Genomic DNA, 20668 nt, shown 5'->3' with positions numbered 1-20668 from the left:
TCAAAATATTTCAACCTCTTTATTGAAATCGTGTTCAAATTAAAATCTGGCTGACGCGCGAAAACCGAGGTATTTTCGGTTACTGCACGCCCTCGAGACATACCCTTTACAGAATTTAGTATAGAGTGTAGAATGAAAATCTTTATTCATTTCTTCTATTTTACATATACAGTTACCCTTGATGTTAATGATCCCTTTTTATTTATTCTTCATCTTGGAAAGCGTTTTCTGGAACTTTGTAGACAGTCAATTTAGGACTGTTTGGATGTTTCAAAATAACAAATTTACCATCATCTTCAGCAGAGATAATATCGATATAAGATTTAACAATACCCCAACCATTACCAGTGGATAAGTTGATTTGCATGGCCAAATCTTGTGGTCTATAAGATGAAACACCCAAGATGACATGTTTAGTATTATCTTTGAAATTAGCTCTTGAAACAAAACCCAACTTGATGGTATCAACACCAGCTAAAATAGCTTGATTAGTCCATTTGGAGAATTTGTTGTTGTTGTTTTTCAATTCAGCAGCAATGATAGCACCTCTTTGAGAAGTGAATTTTGATTTCCAATCAAGACCATTGTTGTTGTATTCATTAACTGCCTTGACCGCTAAAGTTTGATTAGTGGCAGCATCTTTAGAATCAACTTCAGTTCTAACGACAACTGAAACTGGTTCTTCTTCTTCATCATTGGCTCTGAAGGAGAATTTCTTATATCTGTAACCTTTGGATAATAATGGTTCTGAAGAATCATGGAATGGGTTTGGATGGTATTTAACAACGTTTTCATCGAAAACAGAGTTAGCTAAAAAGTTTTGATTGATAAATGTTGCTTCTAATGACAAGTTTTGAGCATTGTTGATATTGGCATCATGAGAATCTGATGGAGCATCATAAGCGTTTTCATCAACGGTGATTCTATCAATTTCTGAACCGTCTCTTTTATCAAAAAAGATAACACCATCTTTTTTAGTAACAACAATATCCCATGAGTAAACAGATTTTGAAGCACACATCAATTGTGTTATAACTGAATCAGTTGTGTAAACTTTAGCTGTTTTTTTAGCACTTAATTCTTGAATAACTGGGTCATCAGAAGCTGATGGGTTATAAAAGGCTCTGTCAATGACTTTTAATGGAGCACCTGCAGTTCTTTCAATTTTTTTGTTGTATAAGTTCAAAGCACCATAAGTATCTAATTCTTCACCAGAGTTAACTTCAAAGTTCAATTTAGTCAATTTACTTAATTCAATGTCAGAAATAACTTTCCAAGATTCATCAACTTTAACAGAAGAATCACGCACTCTTTCAGGTTTATCATCTCTCCAGTTATTACGACGGACTGGGTTAAATGGTTTTCTTGGACCACTTGGTTTGTTTTGAGCACCACCAGCAGCACCACCAGCGAATTGTCTTTTTTGGAAACCACCACCTTGTTGACCACCTCTTCTACCTTTTAGAAGAGTAGTACTAGTTTGATTTCTTGGGGCTTGAGTCTTAGTACTATCAACAACTGAGAAGGCATCATCATCATTAGCTTCAGCAGCAAAGGATGAGGCAGCTGAAGTTCCGTAAGCTTGGAAGTAATCTCTTTGGTTCTTTCTGAATTTATCCTTTTGGTCTTTACCAAAGTTATCATTTGTGTTCCAATCAGCAGCTTTACCTAATTTATCACCTTTGGAAAAAGGAGCGTATGGAATGTCACTGAAACGGAGTTCATCTGGAACTGTGCTTGGAGGACCCCAGCTATTGGCAGCTGGAGCTAAACTGCTTAGATCGAAAGGAGCAGAAGTCATTGTTGAGGGTATTAGCTGTGCTTTCAAAGTGCTTTTCAACCATCTTCACTTCGTTGATTTCATTTTTTTTCAACTTCACCAAAAAAAAATCTTTTGGTGGTTTGAAGCCCGCGAAAATTGAAAATTCACATAGTTAAGAATCCAGGAAACAAAACATGGATTAAACCATGAGATATTTGGGCTTGGGTAAGTTTATTGCTTTCATACTTAAGATGGCTTTTAAAAACACGCTATTGAATATCTTTAGGCCATATTATCTCCTATAAACCCTCGTTTTATCGGAATTTTACAAGGTGGGATACCCGGGTAACCAGGCCATATTTTTGAACTATGGAAGTCAAATCAGTGGCAATTGAAGATTCAAACCAGACACAATTACACTCCAAAACAATCAAAGAGCCAACTGATTGTGAAGCTCAATTGATCCAAGAAACGTTTAGAAAAGATGAATGGAATCTCAGTCGATATTAATCACTTGAAGAAAGGTGAAGTCAAGTATGTTTTCAGAATTGGAAAGAGTGTTGAAAGTGAAACTAACAGATAAATAATAGCCTTGGTACCTCAATGTATGTGGGAATCTTGACATGATATCTTGAATATCTCTAACAATTAATAGTATGGCTGTTAAGTTCAAAGATGGTGTGATATTAGGTGCTGATTCGTATGTTTAGTTTGTGATATCTTAAAATTGAGGTAACTAACATTATCAAATAGTCGTACTACTACAGGTTCATATATTGCAAATCGGTGAGTAAATTGAACAACTTTCAACTCAACTTAAGTATACTAATGAGCATTATAGTGTCACAGATAAATTGACCCAAGTGAATGATAAAATCTGGTGTTGTAGATCAGGTTCAGCAGCAGATACTCAAGCAGTGGCAGACATTGTCAAATATCATTTAGAATTATATCAAGCACAACACAACAAACCAGCTACTGCTAAAATAGCATCTGCAATTTTTCAAGAATTAACTTACACAAACAAAGACATGTTGACTGCTGGTTTGATCGTTGCAGGTTATGATGAAAAGACAAATGGTGAAGTTTATAGTATACCGCTTGGAGGTTCAGTTCATAGACAAAATTTCGCAATTGCAGGTTCAGGTTCATCATATATCTATGGTTGGACTGACGAAAACTATAAAGAAGATATGACCAAGGAAGAATGTGTTCAATTTATAAAAACTGCCTTGACACAAGCTATTCAATGGGATGGTAGTTCTGGTGGTGTTATAAGACAAGTGATTTTGACGAAGGAAGGGATTGAACGTTTGGTTTTCTATCCAGATGGTCCTGATGGATTCTCCAAGAAGTTATAAATGAGCTGGCTAAAAACTTTTGTCTAAATGTGAAAATAGATGATTAACTTTGATTTGATGAGTTCTCTTGTAGCATTCGCGGGTTTTCGCGCTCTCTCTCGAGATTTGGATTTTTCGTGACATTTTTGATGAACGCGTTTGAAGCATTTCCACAACAAGACGAGAATCAAAGCAAAAGATAAAGATGTCATTAACGGCTGAGTTGGTCAGTGTTCTACCAAAAGGCAAGAAATATGAGGTGTTCCATTTCCAATCAAATCCTCGAGATACACATCCATTGGTGTCCCAAAAGTCTAATTCCACGGATCTGAAAACAATTAAAGCTGAACATTTCATTACATTGGCTCATGAGGGTCTCATTTTCTTTGGAATAAAGATATTCATATACATAACTATCGATTACAAGCATAATTCAACTGAAAAACTTTTGTTTGTATCGAAAGCTGATACAAATGGACTAAATGAATCAAATGTGAAGATTGGTAAAGTTACACAAGTCATTTTGGAAAACTTACTACAAATACCAATTGAATCTTATTTAACTGGAATCATACCCAAACATGCAATAACTCCAGATATAACTGATAAAAACAAGATTACAAAGTTAACATCCACCAAAGATGCATTGAAAATATTGATTGAGAGAAAACGTGGAACATTATCACAACCTGAAAAGATAAAACCTTACACCATTACAGATTACCCTAAACCTGTCAAGACTAAGATCTCACTATTCACAAGATCTGAACCACAATATCTTTTCCCAAGTTCAAGCAAGAACCCAAAGAAACATGTATTGGGTGGTGATGGATTATTAAAATGGTGGTTAAAAGCACTAGACAAAATCATTGTTGACAAGTTTGAAAAATCTGGACTTATTGCTAAACTGCAAATACCTGCAGAAGATCCAAGACAAATTGAACGTTATTTAAAACAATTGGAATCTGATAATTGGAGCGTTGGTGATGCTTTCAATGGTAAAGATGATGATCTTGCTATATTTAAAATCCCACTATTTCCAGATGATCCAAAGGCAAGGTTCTTGGAACATCTAGTGGTGGAGAATAGAGCCAAAACTATGACTTTGAAACAATTTTGGATTGAATTACAAGCAAGACAAGAGTTTAGATTGGGTGTCACTGTTTCCGTTATTGGTATTGAAGGTTATTTAACACCAGTCAATGGATTCCAAAATGATTCAATCCAACTGTCCCGTCGTCATTTCAAGAAGTTGAAGAATTATATAACAGGGGAAGATTACAGAACTAGTGAAGGTTCAATTGAAGCTTATAAAAATGTGAAAAATTATCTTGAATCACAATTTGATCAAGATGGGCTAGAAATCATTGGTGAATATGTACCAGAAACTAAAGCAGCAACAATCAACACGACAAGCATCAATACACTAGTACCTAAAAAGGGTAAAAGAGTTGCACCAACAGTACAAATCAATACTCTTCCAGTTAGAAAGAAACAAAAGGACAAATAAATACAAAATAGCATTTTATGAGAGATATTGCCAATGTTGAGTTGTAATTGGAGACTTTTGCGCTCATGACAAACAGCTAGCTCTCGCATTAATCAAAGAACCCTCCAATACATAATAAATCATCGTCTAATTAATTAAAAAATATTCGTTAATAATTGAGATTTCACACAGTTACCCTAAGAATCATCGCTTTCCGCGAATTCGTTCTGTATGTGTCGCGGTTCCAAAAGTTTGTTGTTTTTTCGATTTTTTGGCAATAAACAAATGACAGTTCTTCAAATCGTTTTGACTAGAATTTCAGTTTGCTTCTGTTGAAATTTAGATCGAACAGCTGGGTTTTCCAACACGAAGAAACCACTTAGTCAATAGCTGATCCATTCGGGTAAATCATAAACTGGTTTTAAAGATGGCTTCATTAGAAGATTTGATCCCAACGGTCAACAAACTTCAAGACGTTACCTACGATGCCGGTATCGATTCTTTGGATTTACCAATCCTATCCATCATTGGTTCCCAATCATCAGGGAAATCATCCATTCTAGAAACTTTAGTTGGTAAGGACTTTCTTCCAAGAGGTACAGGTATTGTTACAAGAAGACCTTTGGTGTTACAATTGATCAATATTGCTGAAGATTCGCCTTTGATCCACAACTATAACCATCAAGCTCAACAACCACAATCAACTACCACTACAACTTCCCCAGGGTCTCCAGAATCCGGCTCAAACGATTTCACTTTGGAAGACCATCTAAGACAACAAAAGGGTTATAAACCAGAAGTTCAAAATGAGTGGGGTGAATTCTTACACATTCCAGGTCGTCGTTTTTACAACTTTTTAGATATTAGAAAAGAAATTGAAAATGAAACTTCAAGAATTGCTGGTAAAAACAAAGGTATTAGCAGATTACCAATCAATTTGAAAGTTTATTCTCCAAAAGTTTTAAATTTAACACTTGTTGATTTGCCAGGTATTACAAAAGTTCCAATTGGTGATCAACCAACTGATATTGAAAAACAAATCAGAAATTTGATCTTGGAATATATTGCTAAACCAAACTGTATAGTCTTGGCTGTTTCACCCGCAAATGTTGATCTTGTTAACTCTGAATCATTGAAATTAGCTAGACAAGTTGACCCTCAAGGTAAAAGAACCATTGGTGTTTTATCAAAACTAGATTTGATGGATCAAGGCACAAATGCCTTAGATATATTATCTGGTAAAGTTTATCCATTGAAATTGGGATTTGTTGGTGTTGTTAATAGATCTCAACAAGATGTTCAAATGAATAAAACCGTGGAAGAAGGTTTAAACACAGAGGAAGAATTCTTCCATTCACATCCTGTTTATAGAACTATTTCAAACAGATGCGGTACAAGATATTTAGCAAAACTTTTGAATCAAACTTTGATGATCCACATTAGAGAAAAATTACCAGATATTAAGGCAAGATTAAACACACTGATGGGACAAACTGAACAAGAATTAGCATCGTATGGTGATGCAAACTTATTCAATAAAGAAGATCGTGGTGCCTTGATCCTAAAATTGATGACCATGTTTGCCACCAATTTTGTCAATTCAATCGAAGGTACCTCATCAGATATCAGTACTAAAGAATTATGTGGTGGTGCAAGAATTTACCATATTTATAATGATGTCTTGGGACAATCATTAGGTTCAATAAGTCCAACATCAAACTTATCAACTAATGAAATCAGAACTGCCATTAGAAATTCAACTGGTCCAAGACCTTCTTTATTCGTTCCAGAACTGGCATTTGATCTGTTGGTTAAACCACAAATTAAATTATTAGAATCACCTTCTCATCGTTGTGTTGAATTAGTTTATGAAGAATTGATGAAGATTTGCCATAACTGTGGTTCTCCAGAATTATCAAGATACCCAAAATTACAACAAAAGTTAATTGAAGTCATTAGTGATTTATTACGTGAGAGATTAGGTCCAACTATATCGTATGTTGAAAGCTTGATTGAAATTCATAGATCATATATCAATACAAATCATCCATCATTTGTTGGTGCTGCTGCTGCAATGGCTAGTGTTGTTGAAGATAGACAAAAGCAAAAAGAGCAAGAAAAGAATGCAAAATTACTTGAACAAAATAAATCATTAAAACCAAAACTATTACAAAGTGATATCAATGGATCAACAAAAGATTTAGATGAAGATTATGAATCTGGTGAATCTGATAGTGCTAGTGATGTTGGTAGTCAATCATCACATGCTCGTCATAACAGCAACAATAAAAACGAATCAAAAGATTCATTCTTGAATTTCTTCTTTGGTAAAGAACAACAACATCAAAACCAACAACAACAACAAAATGGTAGCAAATTTGTTAATGGTCATTCAAGACAACCAAGTAAATTGGCAAAAGCATTTGAAGATATGCAAATCAATAACAATAACACCAACAACAATATTTCAAACAGTCATCCATATGATAGTGAACTCACTCTTGATGAGGAAGAACCAATTTTAAGTGAACGTGAACAGTTAGAATGTGAACTAATCAAGAGATTAATCACTTCATATTTTGGTATTGTGAGAGAAATGATTCAAGATCAAGTTCCAAAGGCAATCATGTGTTTATTGGTGAATTATTCTAAAGAATCTGTACAAAATAGATTAGTTTCCAAGTTATACAAGGATTCCCTATTTGAAGAATTGTTATTAGAAGATGCTGATATGGCTCAAGAGAGAGAAAAATGTTCGAGATTACTTGAAACTTACAGGGAAGCTTCTAAAATCATTAGTGATGTTCTTTAAATCAAAAAAACAACAAGAAACCTATATATAGTATCTTTTTAACCTTTCAAAAAAAATCAAATCAAAAATATGATATATATCGTCTGTAATTCAATGGAAATTGTAGGGAATTTCTAAAAGTTTATACTTCCGAGGCCATTTTATCACGTGAGCTCATCGCTAAAAAAAATTTTAAATCCGGTACATTAAAAAAAAATCTATAAACTATTATCATAAAAGAAATTTTATCTCATCAAACAATACAACTAATACAATAAAGCAAATCATTTCAAAATGGTGAGTATTCTAATATTCTAGCAAGCGGTTCTTTTCCACTAACATCCTTTTTTCCCAGAAAATCAAAACAATAAGTCGATCATCAGATAATTATGTTCCTGTGCGTAATACTCAAGAATCGAATTTACCAAGAAACTTAAATCCAGAACTTCATCCATTTGAAAGGGCAAGAGAATATACTAAGGCATTAACTGCTACAAAGATGGAACGTATGTTTGCGAAGCCTTTTGTTGGACAATTAGGTAATGGTCATAGAGATGGTATTTATACAATAAGTAAAAATTTCAAAGCTTTGAATAAATTAGCTACAGGTTCTGCAGATGGTGTTATCAAATATTGGGATTTAAGTACATCAACTGAATTAGCAAGTTTCAAGGCGCATTATGGACAAGTTACAGGGACCGCAGTGACACCAAATGGGTTATTATTATCAAGTGGTGACGATAAAACAGTCAAGTTATGGTCAGTTAATACTGATGAGTTTACAGATGATGATGAAAACCATGTCACTAAGAAAGGTTTATTGAAGACATATTTAGGAGAACATTCATTTCAAAGTTTGGATCATCATAGAGATGATGCAATTTTCGTTACAGGTGGTGCGGAAATTCAATTATGGGATGAATTAAGATCAAGACCAATTTCAAATTTATCATGGGGTGCAGATAATATAACAAAAGTTCGTTTTAACAAGACCGAGACTTCCATATTGGCAAGTGCTGGATCTGATAACTCTGTGGTTTTATATGATGTTAGAACAAATACACCAACACAAAAATTAGTACAGACAATGAGAACTAATGCTATTGAATGGAATCCAATGGAGGCTTTCAATTTTGTTACAGCTAATGAAGATCATAATCTATATTATTACGATATGAGATATATGAAGAAGGCATTAAACGTTTTCAAAGATCATGTTGCTGCAGTTTTAGATGTTGATTTTTCACCAACTGGTCAAGAAATTGTTAGTGGATCTTATGATAAAACTATTAGAATTTTCAAGACAAAAGAGGGTCATTCAAGAGATATTTATCATACAAAGAGAATGCAACATGTTTTCCAAGTTAAATATTCAATGGATTCCAAATATATTTTAAGTGGTTCGGATGATGGTAATGTTCGTCTTTGGAGATCAAAGGCATCAGAACGTGCTACTGTTAAATCTTCGAAAGAAAGATCTAAATTAGAATATGATGAAGCATTGAAAGAAAGATTCAAACATATGCCAGAGATTAGAAGAATTTCTAAACATAGACATGTGCCAATTGTTGTTAAAAAGGCTAAAGAAATTAAAGATGTTGAAATCCAATCATTGAAGAGAAGAGAGGAAAATGAAAGAAGACATAGTAAACCAGGTTCAAAACCTTATGTTAGCGAAAGATCTAAACAAATTCTTAATACTGCTTTCAAAGAAGATGAAGGTGATAAATAGTTGAATATATATGCATTGACGTTTATTAGGCTTGACTTTTGTATTGACTATAAACCAATCAAAATACGTTTAAATTATAGTAGAAGAGTTTGGCCATATTGTTATATAACTATCATGATACTATACTGATTACAATGGAACCACTCTTTTATCAAATTATACTATATTACTTTTGTTAAACTTTTTCTATTTTTTTATATACGTCTTTTTAAAATTTTCTTTCTTCTTTTTAATCTCTTTTTAAAAACATTTTCTAATGAAACAATTGTGTGTTCTTTTCTTTAAATTATAATGATATTATCAACACAAAATTAATAAGACAATTCAAAGACCTGCTAAGAAATGAAATGTAAAAAATTAAAAACACAAAAATCTTGATCACAAATTTATATCAAGAACTAAACCAACATCATCAACATTATCTTTTGCTAAATCTTCCAAGAATGGGATAATATCTAATAATTCATTGTCATGAGCATCCGAGAACCAGCTCGAAATTGGAATAGCATGTTGGGGATGGAAGATATATGAAGCTGGAGAATTATCCAATATAATGATATCATTTAATGGTCTTCCTAGTTGTGATAAATTTTTGATATAATTATTTTGATAATTATAACAAGAATCTCTAAATAATCTGTGATGTACTGCATGATGGATATCTAATTCATCCAATAAAGGATCACCATATCTTGAAACTGAAGCAGTAAATACAACAACTTCATATATTTCACCAACTCTTTTCAAAAATTCATCAACACCTGGTCTTTTGATAACATAAACATTATGAATTTGATTTTCAATATCAACAGGTATCACGAAATCAGCTTGTCTTAGATATTTGAAAGAAGAATGAACTAAAGTTTCATCAAGATCTAAAACCAAACATTTTTTATTTTTAAATTTTGGTTCAATATCTTCTAATAACCAACCATTTGATGCATGAGCTTGACCTTGTTGTAATCTTTGTAAATCGAAAAAGTCATCCATTGTTTCATCTTCATTCATTTCAACATGTGAACCTAAAGAAACGTCATTATCATTAGGTTGTTGATTCATATTGTTATTGTTGTTGTTTGTTGTTTCACTGTGTTGACCATCTTCATTAGATTCTAAAGTGCTATCAGTTGCTTCATAAACATTAACATCAGTCTTTGCTTGACTGTTGGAGTTGTTGTTGTTGTTGCTAGTATGGTTTGAACTTTGATGTGCAGTTGATCGTTGATTATCCATATATCTATTATTATTGCTATTGCTATTACTATTGTTTTGTGGTTGTTTATTAGCTCTTAGTTGTTGCTTTACAGCTTGATTAGATGAATGTGGAGATACTTGGTTATTGTTTGAACCTCTTGATGAAGATGATTTGTTATTTGAACCTGAATGAGTGTTGGAATTTGAATCCTCTCCAGAACAACAGAATATGGACTTGATAACTTTCTCCATTTGATTCTAACCCTATGAGGACCTAACAATGACAAGACAAACACAAAATGGTGGAAGGAAGTGAATGGAACACAAGGATGGTTGATAATAAGTGTAACAAAGGGGATATGACTCTATATAGTTTCTTAATCTTCTCTTATTTTTTTTTCAATCTTGTTTATTATGAGCCCAACTAGTGAACCAAATTATCATCGAGGTGGCAGATATCAAAATTTTGTTGTAGAAGAAAGATGAAGAAGATGATGAAGATTTGTTTGAAATGGATGCAATCTTGATATTGAAATGGAGAATGGCAAACTAAATGAAACAAATAATGAAAACCCACTTGAGCCTATGAAATCCAAACCAAAAGTTAACTGTTTATCTTGGTTTCCTTAATGAAATGAAATGGATGACGAGGAAACGAATCTGATATTATTCTTCAACTTGTGACTGATATGATATAACACCAGCAAAAAACACAACCAAAAGAGACAGATACTATTCGACAACCTGGAACTTGAATATAGAGGTAATCTAGAGCACTGTAATTCACACTAAGCACGGCTTCAACGGAACTTGTCTCGATATGTTTTCGATGTTTGTCTTTTGAGATTCTTGTTGTTAATTTGAAGGATTTTGCCCATTCAATTCAAAAAAGTTCACAAATTTTCGTGGTGCAAAAAAGCTGGAAAAAAAACAAAATCATCCGAAAAGGGAAGTTTTGCTGTTTTGGTACTATTCCGAGGGCTTAGATTTGAAGAGATTTGGGGATTAAAAGAGATTAAAATTAGATAATTGTTCGGTAAATAGATTGGTTGATTTCTCTTGAAGCCTAGCTAATTATTCTTTGATTTATTCTTAAAATAACAATCTTTTAATGCTTATTTGAATTGATATGAGTCAACACATCACGTGAACTGTCATGTGATTCTAATCCTCGGATTATGATTTTGCCTTTAATAGATCAAAAAACTTCAAAATGAAATCGAATCAAATTGAATTGAATTAAACCAAATTCAACCCATTCTCAGGCTATCTTTAGATCATGAGCACTACTGCTACCCCAATCAAGGCGTTCACTCCTCGCAAAAGAATAGAATCAGACCGTTTAGAGACTCTACGAGCCAAAATTATCAAAGAATCATCAAATCTATATAAATTACCATCAGATTCATCATCAGCATCAACACCAACATCTCCAACTAAAGCATTTGAACAATCAAGAATCTTACATAACAATGTCCCCACTAGTGCTCCATCCCTTAAACAAGAAGAATTGAATCGTCAACATGATCGTTCAACAAATCAAATTGGGTCTATTGCTAAAAAATTTGGTTCTGATTCATTACCTTCAATTGAATGGGAACATCCAGAATTAAACAAGATTGAAAAGAGAATGATTAATAAAGAATTGGAAACTAAAAAAGTTATGATCAATTTGATATTATTATTATCTTCAAATTTAATTTATAATTTCTTGGATCTAATTTATAAAAAAATCATCAATATGGAATTATTTGAATTGAATAATCCAATCAATTTCAATTTCAAGAATTTATTAATCTTTTTCCAACTTTTATTCCTATGGAATATTATTAATGGGTTATATAAAGTGTTAAAACCTCAAGATCAATTTACTGATTTAAACTTAACTCCTCATCAAAGAGAATTATTAGGATTACCACAAGTTCCAACAATGAATACATCATTTGAAATAATTAAACCAACAACAACAAATACCTCAACAACTATTAGCTCTGAAAAACCTGAAAAGGAATCTTTCAAATTAAGTCCAAAAAAGACAAGTCATACCCCAATTGCATCACCAATGGCATCACCATCAAAATCATTTTCACCTAAAAAAATTTCAAATCAAGGTCAACAACAACAATCAAGAGTATTACAATTAAAGAATCAAGAATTACCGAAAACTCCAAATCAATCTACACCAACTTATATTCCATCCCCAAAATATTATTATAGGATGGATTCACCAAGTCGAACAAGAAGAAGACCTTTATAAATCTATTTAGAACTCTATTCTAATGGCCAATAACCTGGGAATAAATAATGCATTTTTTCTAATAATTCTCGTTTAACACCTTTTGGATTAGTACTAACACTAAATTTCATTGAATTTTTCAAATCATTACCAATATTACCATTTTTAATTTCAATTTCCAATTTTTCAATAATTTCAATAGCCAATTTATTTGCATTTGCACTATTTGCTTTTAAATTCCCAACAACAGTTTGTACAGTGACTGGTTCATCATCTTCTCTCCATGCATCATAATCAGTACTCATACAAATCATTTGATAAGAGATCTCAGCCTCACGAGCCAATTTCGCCTCAGGGATAACACTCATGTTTATAACAGAACCTCCCCAAGATTGATATAATTTTGATTCAGCTCTTGTGGAAAAAGCTGGACCTTCCATACAGATAACTGTTAAATCTTTTGAATCCAATTGTTTTGAATGTAATTTAACTTGAGGATGACCATCTTCATTTTCTAAAACATGTTCAAATTCACTAATTATTGAACTTAATTTTGGATCAAAAGGTTCACCAAATCCAGCATGAGCTACAAACCCCTTTTCGAAAAAAGTTGAATTTCTAATCCCTTTAGTTCTATCAATGATTTGATTAGGTATAACGAAATCTCTTGGTTTGATTTCTTGTTTTAATGACCCAACTGCACTGAATGCAATTATAACTTTAACACCAATTGATTTCAAAGCAGAGATATTTGCAGTTGATGGAACATCACTTGGTAATAAATCATGATGAACACCATGTCTTGCCAAAAAGGCAACGTTGAACCCAGTAGAGGTCTTTGAAATTGTGATTGATGATGATGGTGCACCCCATGGTGTGTGTAATGTTAATCTGGCCACAGGTGTTAATGAGGAAAGGTGATATAAACCTGTGCCTCCAATGATTCCCAATTCGACAGGTTCGTTGAAATGGGTTGGTAATTTGGCAAAGTCGATTGATTCTCTGTGTTGGGACATTTTGAGGATCCTTGTTGATGGGAATATGAATCTATTAAACTTGACAATTTTGGAATGTAGTTCAATTGATGGTGATGATGATGATGAACGTGGTTGATGTTGATGGTTTTTTTTCATGTGGCTTTTGAAAAGAAAATACATTCGCGGAATTGATGATGATTAATGGAGGCTTCGGTTTGAAGATTAATCGAGACAAGATGGTGATAATCAGGTGAAGGTGGTTGGAGAAGTTATATTTAGTTTATTTGTGGTGGTTTTAGGGTGTTTCCTCGAGTTTGAACCATTTCAATAGCACTACTATTAGTTAAATTCAAAAGTATTTACAGCAATATCATTATTCATAATTTATGTACATCAGCATCTTAATCTAATAGATTCCCTCTTCTCAGCTTATCTCATTCATATTGTGAAACCATAACCTTTCATACATGATTTGTATTGAGTAATGATATCATCACATTTACCAGAATCTTGACCATTGATTAATAAACATTGATCTCTTGTTTCTTTTTCCGGTTTGCAAACACAGCAAGGCTTTGGTTTGGATTCGGTTGTTGTTGGTTGTGACATGGCTAGTGATAGTAATAATATAGTAACTTTGATAAACTAATAGTTAATGAAGTTAATCGAAAGTTTATGAATTTTATTCAAATTTGAATTCAAAATGAGATTTTTAATCGTATGGCTTACTAATGATTATGTAATTAACACATCACGTGATATTATATAATCATTACCCTACCTTATATAATGATTACCTAATTACTTACCTAATTTCTTTCTTATAACCCCCTCATTATTACGTAACAACAGGGCATTTTAAGCGCCATAGGCTAATTCTCATCAGATTCACAAAAGGTTCAATTGGAAGGTCAAGGAGATACAATTGATTATTAAAATCCTATTGGCTAATAACTCAATTAATAACGTGATTTTGAATCTAAAATAGCAATTGACTGGATTGACTGAATTGATATAAATACACCAAAGATTATCCCACTTTATCCAATCTGAATTAGCAATTATAACAAGAATCAATTACAAGACATGTCCTCAGTCGCCACTTTAAACAATGGATTGAAATATCCTTTAGTCGGTTTAGGTTTATGGAAGATTCCAAATGAAGTTGCAGCTGAACAAGTTTATCAAGCTATAAAGCAAGGTTATAGAGCTTTTGATGGTGCCACTGATTATGGTAATGAAGTTGAAGTTGGTCAAGGTATTAAGAAGGCATTAGATGAAGGTTTAGTTAAAAGGGAAGAATTAGTTATTATTTCAAAATTATGGAATACTTTCCATCATCCAAAAAATGTTCCAATTAATTTAAACAAGAATTTAAAAGATTTACAATTGGATTATATTGATTTATATTATATTCATTTCCCAATTGCTACTAAATTTATTCCAATTGAATCGAAATATCCACCAGCTTTTGGATTTGAAAATGAAGAAGGATTTGAATTTGAAGATGTTCCATTATTAGATACTTATAGAGCCTTAGAGGAACAAGTTAAATTGGGTAAGATCAAATCAATTGGTGTTTCGAATTTTTCAGGTGCTTTATTACAAGATTTATTAAGAGGTGCCAAAATTAAACCAGTTGCCTTACAAATTGAACATCATCCATATTTGGTTCAAGATCGTTTGATTCAATATGCTCAATCACAAAAGATTCAAGTTGTTGCATATTCATCATTTGGTCCATTATCATTTATAGAATTAGATAGTGAATTAGCCAAGACAACTCCACCATTATTTGAAAATGAAGTTATCAAGAAAATTGCTTCAAACCATAACAAAACACCATCACAAATTTTATTAAGATGGGCAACTCAAAGAGGAATTGCAGTTATTCCAAAATCTTCAAATAAGGAACGTTTATTACAAAATTTAACTGTGGAGAACTTTGATTTGACAAAGGATGAATTGAAGGAAATTTTAAGTTTAGATAAAGGATTAAGATTTAATGATCCATGGACTTGGAAGAATGCAGGTATTCCAACTTTTGTTTAAATAATCATTAAAATAAACGATTAATAAAATAATAAAGATGTTAATGTAAATTTTCGATCTAAAAAGACATAATGAATCTGAAAAAAAAACTCAACCTTTAACCAACAACATCATCAACAATGACCACTACAACTCCATTAACTAAAAAACTCCATTTAGCACTTTTACAATTTGCAGTATCTAGTGATAAATTGGCCAATTTCCATAAAGTGGAATCTCTAGTCTCCAAAGCCGTTAAAGCCCATCCAAATCTCGATTTAATAGTTCTTCCAGAATGTTTCAACTCACCATATTCAGTTAAACTCTTCAAGAAATATGGTGAAGATATTCCAAATGGTGAAACCACCAAATTCTTATCCTCCCTGGCAAACAAGTACCAAATCAACGTTATAGGAGGTTCATACCCTGAAGCTCACCACAATCAAGTCTTCAACACCTCCACCGTCTTCAACAAATCTGGAGACCTCATAGCGCAACATCGCAAGGCCCATCTCTTCAACATTGACATTCCCAACAAGATCACCTTCCAAGAATCAAGAGTCCTCAACGCTGGTGACAAGCACACTCAGTTCGCCCTCCCTGGCTTTGGCTCACTGGGACTGGGCATCTGCTACGACCTACGCTTCCCAGAGCTCGCCATGATGGCTGCTCGTCGTGGGGCTTTTGCGATGGTGTACCCAGGAGCATTCAACACCATCACGGGGCCATTGCACTGGGAAGCTCTGGCCAGGGCGAGGGCCATTGACAACCAGCTCTACGTTGTGCTGTGCTCTCCAGCGAGGGACTTGAGTGCAAAGTACCATGCGTATGGCCATTCGCTGGTGGTGGATCCCATGGGCAAGGTGATTGTGGAGGCTGGAGAGGGCGAGGAGACCATTTACTGTGAGCTGGAGCCTGAGCTGATTGCTGAGACCAGACGGAGCATTCCTGTTAATGAACAGAGACGGTTTGACATTTACAAGGATGTTGGTGATGGAGGTGAAATTGGTGATGTTGTTTAATGAAAAAAAACAAAATATTACAGATGGAATGTAAATGAGTATTTTGTAGGATAAACATGAGCATCACAACGGATTCAAAACGATCGATCCAGTCAATCGTTCCTAATGCTAAGGATCAGTATGATTATTTGGCTAAGGTTATTATAATAGGTTCTTCAAATACAGGGAAATCTTCAATTTTACATCGTTTTATAAAGAATGATTTTAATGAAATACTATCTTCACAAACTATTGGAGTGGAATTTAGTTCCAAAATCATGAAAACTCAGGATGATACTAGTTTTAAATTACAACTATGGGATACTGCTGGTCAGGAAAGATTTAGATCTTTAACACGAAGTTATTATAGAGGTAGTGCTGGTGTTGTGCTATGTTTTGATTTAACAAATTTTGAACAAACTTTTAATGAATTGGATGGATTTATACAAGATATCAAGGCATTGTGTAATGATCCTTCCATAGTACTCGTGGGGAATAAATGTGATCTAGAAAGTGAAGATAATGATGATTTAATTAATGGTTTCATACAAAAGAATCAAATTACTGGTTTTTTGAAAACTTCTGCAAAGAATGGTGATAATATTTATGAAATCTTTAATTTATTAAGTGAATCTATCCTTGATAAAATTTCAAAAGGTGAAATTGATCCTGAAGATCAAAGTTTTGGTGTACAATATGGTGATAATTTATTAATACCCAACACTTGGGACAATAACACATTAAACAGTTCAAGATTCAATACAATCCAACACATCACACCAAGAAACATAATCAAAAGGAAGAAAACAACACTAAGTCTAATTGATCGAACACTGGATAATAATAAAAATACATGTTTTTGTTAATAATTCTATACTCTTATTCCTCAATGATCCTCTGAAACATCACGCATTTCAATAGCACTTCTTTGACCAGAATGACCCATTTCCACATCAACAATCCCTTCGAAAAAAGTCTCTCTCAACTCCTTCCACCTTGTTGACCATGTCCCCAAACTAACCAATATTAAACAACTACCAACCTGAACACTCCACCAAACAAAACTTCTTGGGAACTCACCACTATATATCCAAACCACAACCAAATTGATAGCATGTATAGTTATGGCGAAATCCCATGCCAATTTACTCCTCCCGACTATTACAGTCATGAATAACACACATAATAACGAATCAAATAACCACATTCCAATTATGGTCAAACCTAATGAATTATCTAAACTGACTAAATCCCAATTGAAAACCCAGCCAAAATTGAAGTCTAGCCCCAGGATCCATGCTATTGAGAATGATAACACCGTGGCTGTTATGTAGTAGAAACATTGGAGTAGTATGATTTGTATTGTTAATTTTGATGGTGATGATGATGATGATGAAGATGAATCTTGAGATGTTATTTCAGAGAGATTTGGGAGTTTGAGGTATCCTTGGAATCGTTGGAGTCCAGACAATGCGTGCCTGAGGTTGTTCATGGTGTATTTGTGGTTTATTTGTTGAGTTAATTGTCAATTCAATGTCAATTTGATAATGGTTTAGTTTTAATCTTGTTTTGTTTTTTCAATTGATGTTTTTTTTGGTGAGAAAATGGCTGTGGAAAATTTGTATGGAAAATGAAGAGAAAACAATGGGAATTTTTGGGTGATTAAACGATTTTTTACTGGTTAAATAATAGTTTCAATTAATTATTAGTTATATGTCAAAATTAAATGAAATTAATCAAAATTTAACCAATTTTAAGTCTTTTTCACTTCTATCAAAAATCTGCCTAAGAGTGGCCCAAAACCAAAACCAAAATATAGAAAAAAAAATTTTGAGATGAGCTTTAAAATTATTTAGAAATTAAATTAAAAGAATTCAGAAAGAGAAATTGGATTAATTAGTGATGGGAAGATTTGATGACTTTGTGCCAACTATCTCTGATAGTGAGGAGGATATTCCTGATTTCGATACAGACGAGGAAGAAGTGAAACAAGAGGAGCAAAGTGCTATTGTTGAGACCCAAAAGAAGAGTAATAAGAAGAAGAAGAAGAATAGTAAAAAAGAACAAACTGTGGACCAAGATGAGGAACAAGATGATTTGAACCATGATTTTGTGTTTGATGTTGATGGTGGTGAAACTGTTGCAGATTTCGAAGGGTGGGATTTCAAAGGTGATGAAAAGACTGGATATGAAAAGAAGGATGTTGATCTTGATGGAATTATTAGAAGAAAAGGTGGTCTTGGGCAACTAGCTGGTAGTAAACCTGATGAGGAAGAAGAAGAAGAGGAAGAGGAAGAGGAAGAGGAAGAAAATGAGGAAGATGATGATGACTTAGCATTAGATGGATTTGGTATGGGTGTCAATAAACCAACTGAAGTTGATGAAGATGAAGATGACGAAGACGAAGAAGAAGAAGAAGAAGAAACACAACCTATTGTTGAATCAGACCAAGAATCAAAAGATGAAGATGAAGATTCCCCTGAAGAAATTGCCAAATTTTATGCCCCAACTGAAGAATCTGAACAAGCTAAAAAGCAAATCCATAAAACTTTCAACTCATTAGACCTATCAAGACCTGTCTTAAAAGGTCTTTCCGCACTAGGATATACAAAACCATCCCCAATTCAAAGTGCTACAATCCCAATCGCTTTATTAGGTAAAGATATAATTGCAGGTGCCGTTACAGGTTCAGGTAAAACTGCTGCTTATATGGTTCCAGTTATTGAAAGATTATTATATAAACCTGCCAAAATTGCATCAACAAGAGTCATTGTCCTAACACCAACAAGAGAATTGGCTATCCAAGTTGGTGATGTTGGTAAAAAAATTGGTAGATTTGTTAATGGCCTAAGTTTTGGTTTAGCTGTTGGTGGGTTGAATTTAAGACAACAAGAACAAGAATTGAAACAAAGACCAGATATAGTTATTGCTACACCTGGTAGAATAATTGATCATTTACGTAACTCTGCAAGTTTCAATGTTGATAATGTGGAGATTTTAATTGTTGATGAAGCTGATAGAATGCTGGAAGAAGGGTTCCAAAAGGAATTGACTGAAATTTTGGATATTTTACCAACAAAGAGACAAACATTATTATTCTCAGCTACTATGAATTCTAAAATCAAGTCATTAATTCAATTATCTTTACAAAAACCTGTTCGTATTATGATTGATCCTCCAAAGCAAGCAGCCACTGGATTAGTTCAAGAATTTGTTAGAATTAGAAAAAGAGATCATTTAAAACCTTCTGTATTATTCAACATTTTGAAAAAATTCACAAAAGATCAAAGAATAGTTATATTTGTGGCAAGAAAAGAAATGGCACATAAATTGAGAATCATTTTAGGTTTATTAGGGTTAAAAGTTTCAGAATTACATGGATCTCTTACACAAGAACAACGTTTACAATCCATAAATAATTTCAAAGATCTAACTGTACCAATTTTAATCTGTACAGATTTGGCTTCAAGAGGTTTAGATATTCCTAAAATTGAAGTTGTTTTGAATTTTGATATGCCAAAAAACCATGAAATTTATCTTCATAGAGTTGGTCGTACTGCAAGAGGTGGTCGTGAAGGTAGATCCATTTCATTTGTGGGAGAATCAAGTTCTGATAGATCTATTGTTAAAGATGCAATTAAAAGTATTGAAGATAATAAAATTGGTAAAACTGTTGGTCGTGAAGTTAATTGGAAAGAAGTTGAAGAGATTAATAAAATTTTGGAATCTAAGAATGAAACAATTGAAGAAATCTTGATGGAGGAAAAATCTGAAAAGGAAATGTTGCAAGCTGAAATGGAATTACGTAAAGGTGAAAATTTATTAAAATTCAAAGATGAAATTCAATCAAGACCAAGAAGAACTTGGTTTGAAAATGAAAGTGATAAGAAAAAACCAATTTCTGGATATTCTGATAAGGATAAAATGAAAGTTTTAGCAAAGAATAAAAAAGTTAATAGTAAGAAAAGAAAACAACAAGAAGCTAGAGAAGATATTCCAAGAAGTTACAAAAAGACTAAAAATGATAGAATGAGTGATCAAAAGAAAGCAAATAAAAAGGGATCAAAGGGTAAAAAGAAATAGAGCAGAAATGTTTCATGTATTTTAATATAAAC

General features: G+C 33.1%; 12 protein-coding genes across 12 annotated transcripts; 7 read left to right on the top strand and 5 right to left on the bottom strand.

The window, feature by feature from the left end:
- Window positions 1-202: 202 nt before the first annotated feature.
- WICANDRAFT_83125 (eukaryotic translation initiation factor 3 subunit D) lies at window positions 203-1801 on the bottom strand (the record flags this gene model as incomplete). The annotated part of the gene is made up of 1 exon (XM_019185493.1): window positions 203-1801. One exon carries the CDS (start codon window positions 1799-1801, stop codon window positions 203-205), a length of 1599 nt encoding a protein of 532 aa, XP_019040006.1.
- A 445-nt stretch (window positions 1802-2246) lies between these two features.
- PRE3 (proteasome core particle subunit beta 1) lies at window positions 2247-3123 on the top strand (the record flags this gene model as incomplete). The annotated part of the gene is made up of 5 exons (XM_019183166.1): window positions 2247-2296; window positions 2353-2367; window positions 2418-2462; window positions 2516-2548; window positions 2604-3123. The coding sequence occupies 5 exons, from the start codon at window positions 2247-2249 to the stop codon at window positions 3121-3123; spliced, it is 663 nt and encodes a 220-aa protein (XP_019040005.1).
- A 184-nt stretch (window positions 3124-3307) lies between these two features.
- On the top strand, window positions 3308-4612 carry RTT109 (H3 histone acetyltransferase RTT109; the record flags this gene model as incomplete). Its single annotated transcript, XM_019184561.1, has 1 exon — window positions 3308-4612. The coding sequence occupies one exon, from the start codon at window positions 3308-3310 to the stop codon at window positions 4610-4612; it is 1305 nt and encodes a 434-aa protein (XP_019040004.1).
- Window positions 4613-4828: 216 nt separating this feature from the next.
- DNM1 (dynamin-related GTPase DNM1) lies at window positions 4829-7469 on the top strand. Its single transcript, XM_019186206.1, has one exon. It carries the CDS (start codon window positions 5019-5021, stop codon window positions 7401-7403), a length of 2385 nt encoding a protein of 794 aa, XP_019040003.1. The 5' UTR covers window positions 4829-5018; the 3' UTR covers window positions 7404-7469.
- Window positions 7470-7676: 207 nt separating this feature from the next.
- Window positions 7677-9114, top strand: SOF1 (rRNA-processing protein SOF1; the record flags this gene model as incomplete). Its single annotated transcript, XM_019184560.1, has 2 exons — window positions 7677-7679; window positions 7738-9114. 2 exons carry the CDS (start codon window positions 7677-7679, stop codon window positions 9112-9114), a joined length of 1380 nt encoding a protein of 459 aa, XP_019040002.1.
- Window positions 9115-9492: 378 nt separating this feature from the next.
- Window positions 9493-10122, bottom strand: PSR1 (phosphatase; the record flags this gene model as incomplete). The annotated part of the gene is made up of 1 exon (XM_019181531.1): window positions 9493-10122. One exon carries the CDS (start codon window positions 10120-10122, stop codon window positions 9493-9495), a length of 630 nt encoding a protein of 209 aa, XP_019040001.1.
- Window positions 10123-12296: 2174 nt separating this feature from the next.
- On the bottom strand, window positions 12297-13855 carry MEU1 (S-methyl-5-thioadenosine phosphorylase). Its single transcript, XM_019186205.1, has one exon. The coding sequence runs from the start codon at window positions 13558-13560 to the stop codon at window positions 12580-12582; it is 981 nt and encodes a 326-aa protein (XP_019040000.1). The 5' UTR covers window positions 13561-13855; the 3' UTR covers window positions 12297-12579.
- A 104-nt stretch (window positions 13856-13959) lies between these two features.
- On the bottom strand, window positions 13960-14130 carry COX17 (copper metallochaperone COX17; the record flags this gene model as incomplete). Its single annotated transcript, XM_019181413.1, has 1 exon — window positions 13960-14130. One exon carries the CDS (start codon window positions 14128-14130, stop codon window positions 13960-13962), a length of 171 nt encoding a protein of 56 aa, XP_019039999.1.
- A 39-nt stretch (window positions 14131-14169) lies between these two features.
- GRE3 (trifunctional aldehyde reductase/xylose reductase/glucose 1-dehydrogenase (NADP(+))) lies at window positions 14170-15654 on the top strand. The gene has a single exon (XM_019182553.1). The coding sequence runs from the start codon at window positions 14608-14610 to the stop codon at window positions 15571-15573; it is 966 nt and encodes a 321-aa protein (XP_019039998.1). The 5' UTR covers window positions 14170-14607; the 3' UTR covers window positions 15574-15654.
- Window position 15655: 1 nt separating this feature from the next.
- Window positions 15656-16966, top strand: WICANDRAFT_89988 (carbon-nitrogen hydrolase family protein). The gene has a single exon (XM_019186204.1). The coding sequence runs from the start codon at window positions 15693-15695 to the stop codon at window positions 16572-16574; it is 882 nt and encodes a 293-aa protein (XP_019039997.1). The 5' UTR covers window positions 15656-15692; the 3' UTR covers window positions 16575-16966.
- Window positions 16967-18184, bottom strand: SYS1 (Sys1p). The gene has a single exon (XM_019182552.1). The coding sequence runs from the start codon at window positions 18043-18045 to the stop codon at window positions 17440-17442; it is 606 nt and encodes a 201-aa protein (XP_019039996.1). The 5' UTR covers window positions 18046-18184; the 3' UTR covers window positions 16967-17439.
- A 286-nt stretch (window positions 18185-18470) lies between these two features.
- DRS1 (putative ATP-dependent RNA helicase) lies at window positions 18471-20612 on the top strand (the record flags this gene model as incomplete). Its single annotated transcript, XM_019180529.1, has 1 exon — window positions 18471-20612. A coding segment is annotated over one exon (2142 nt), but the record flags the coding sequence as incomplete, so codon positions are not given.
- Window positions 20613-20668: the final 56 nt, after the last annotated feature.

This window comes from Wickerhamomyces anomalus (assembly GCF_001661255.1).
Source record: "Wickerhamomyces anomalus NRRL Y-366-8 unplaced genomic scaffold WICANscaffold_2, whole genome shotgun sequence".
Lineage (NCBI taxonomy): Eukaryota > Fungi > Ascomycota > Saccharomycetes > Phaffomycetales > Wickerhamomycetaceae > Hansenula > Hansenula anomala.
This window is presented reverse-complemented; position numbering and strand designations above follow the sequence as displayed.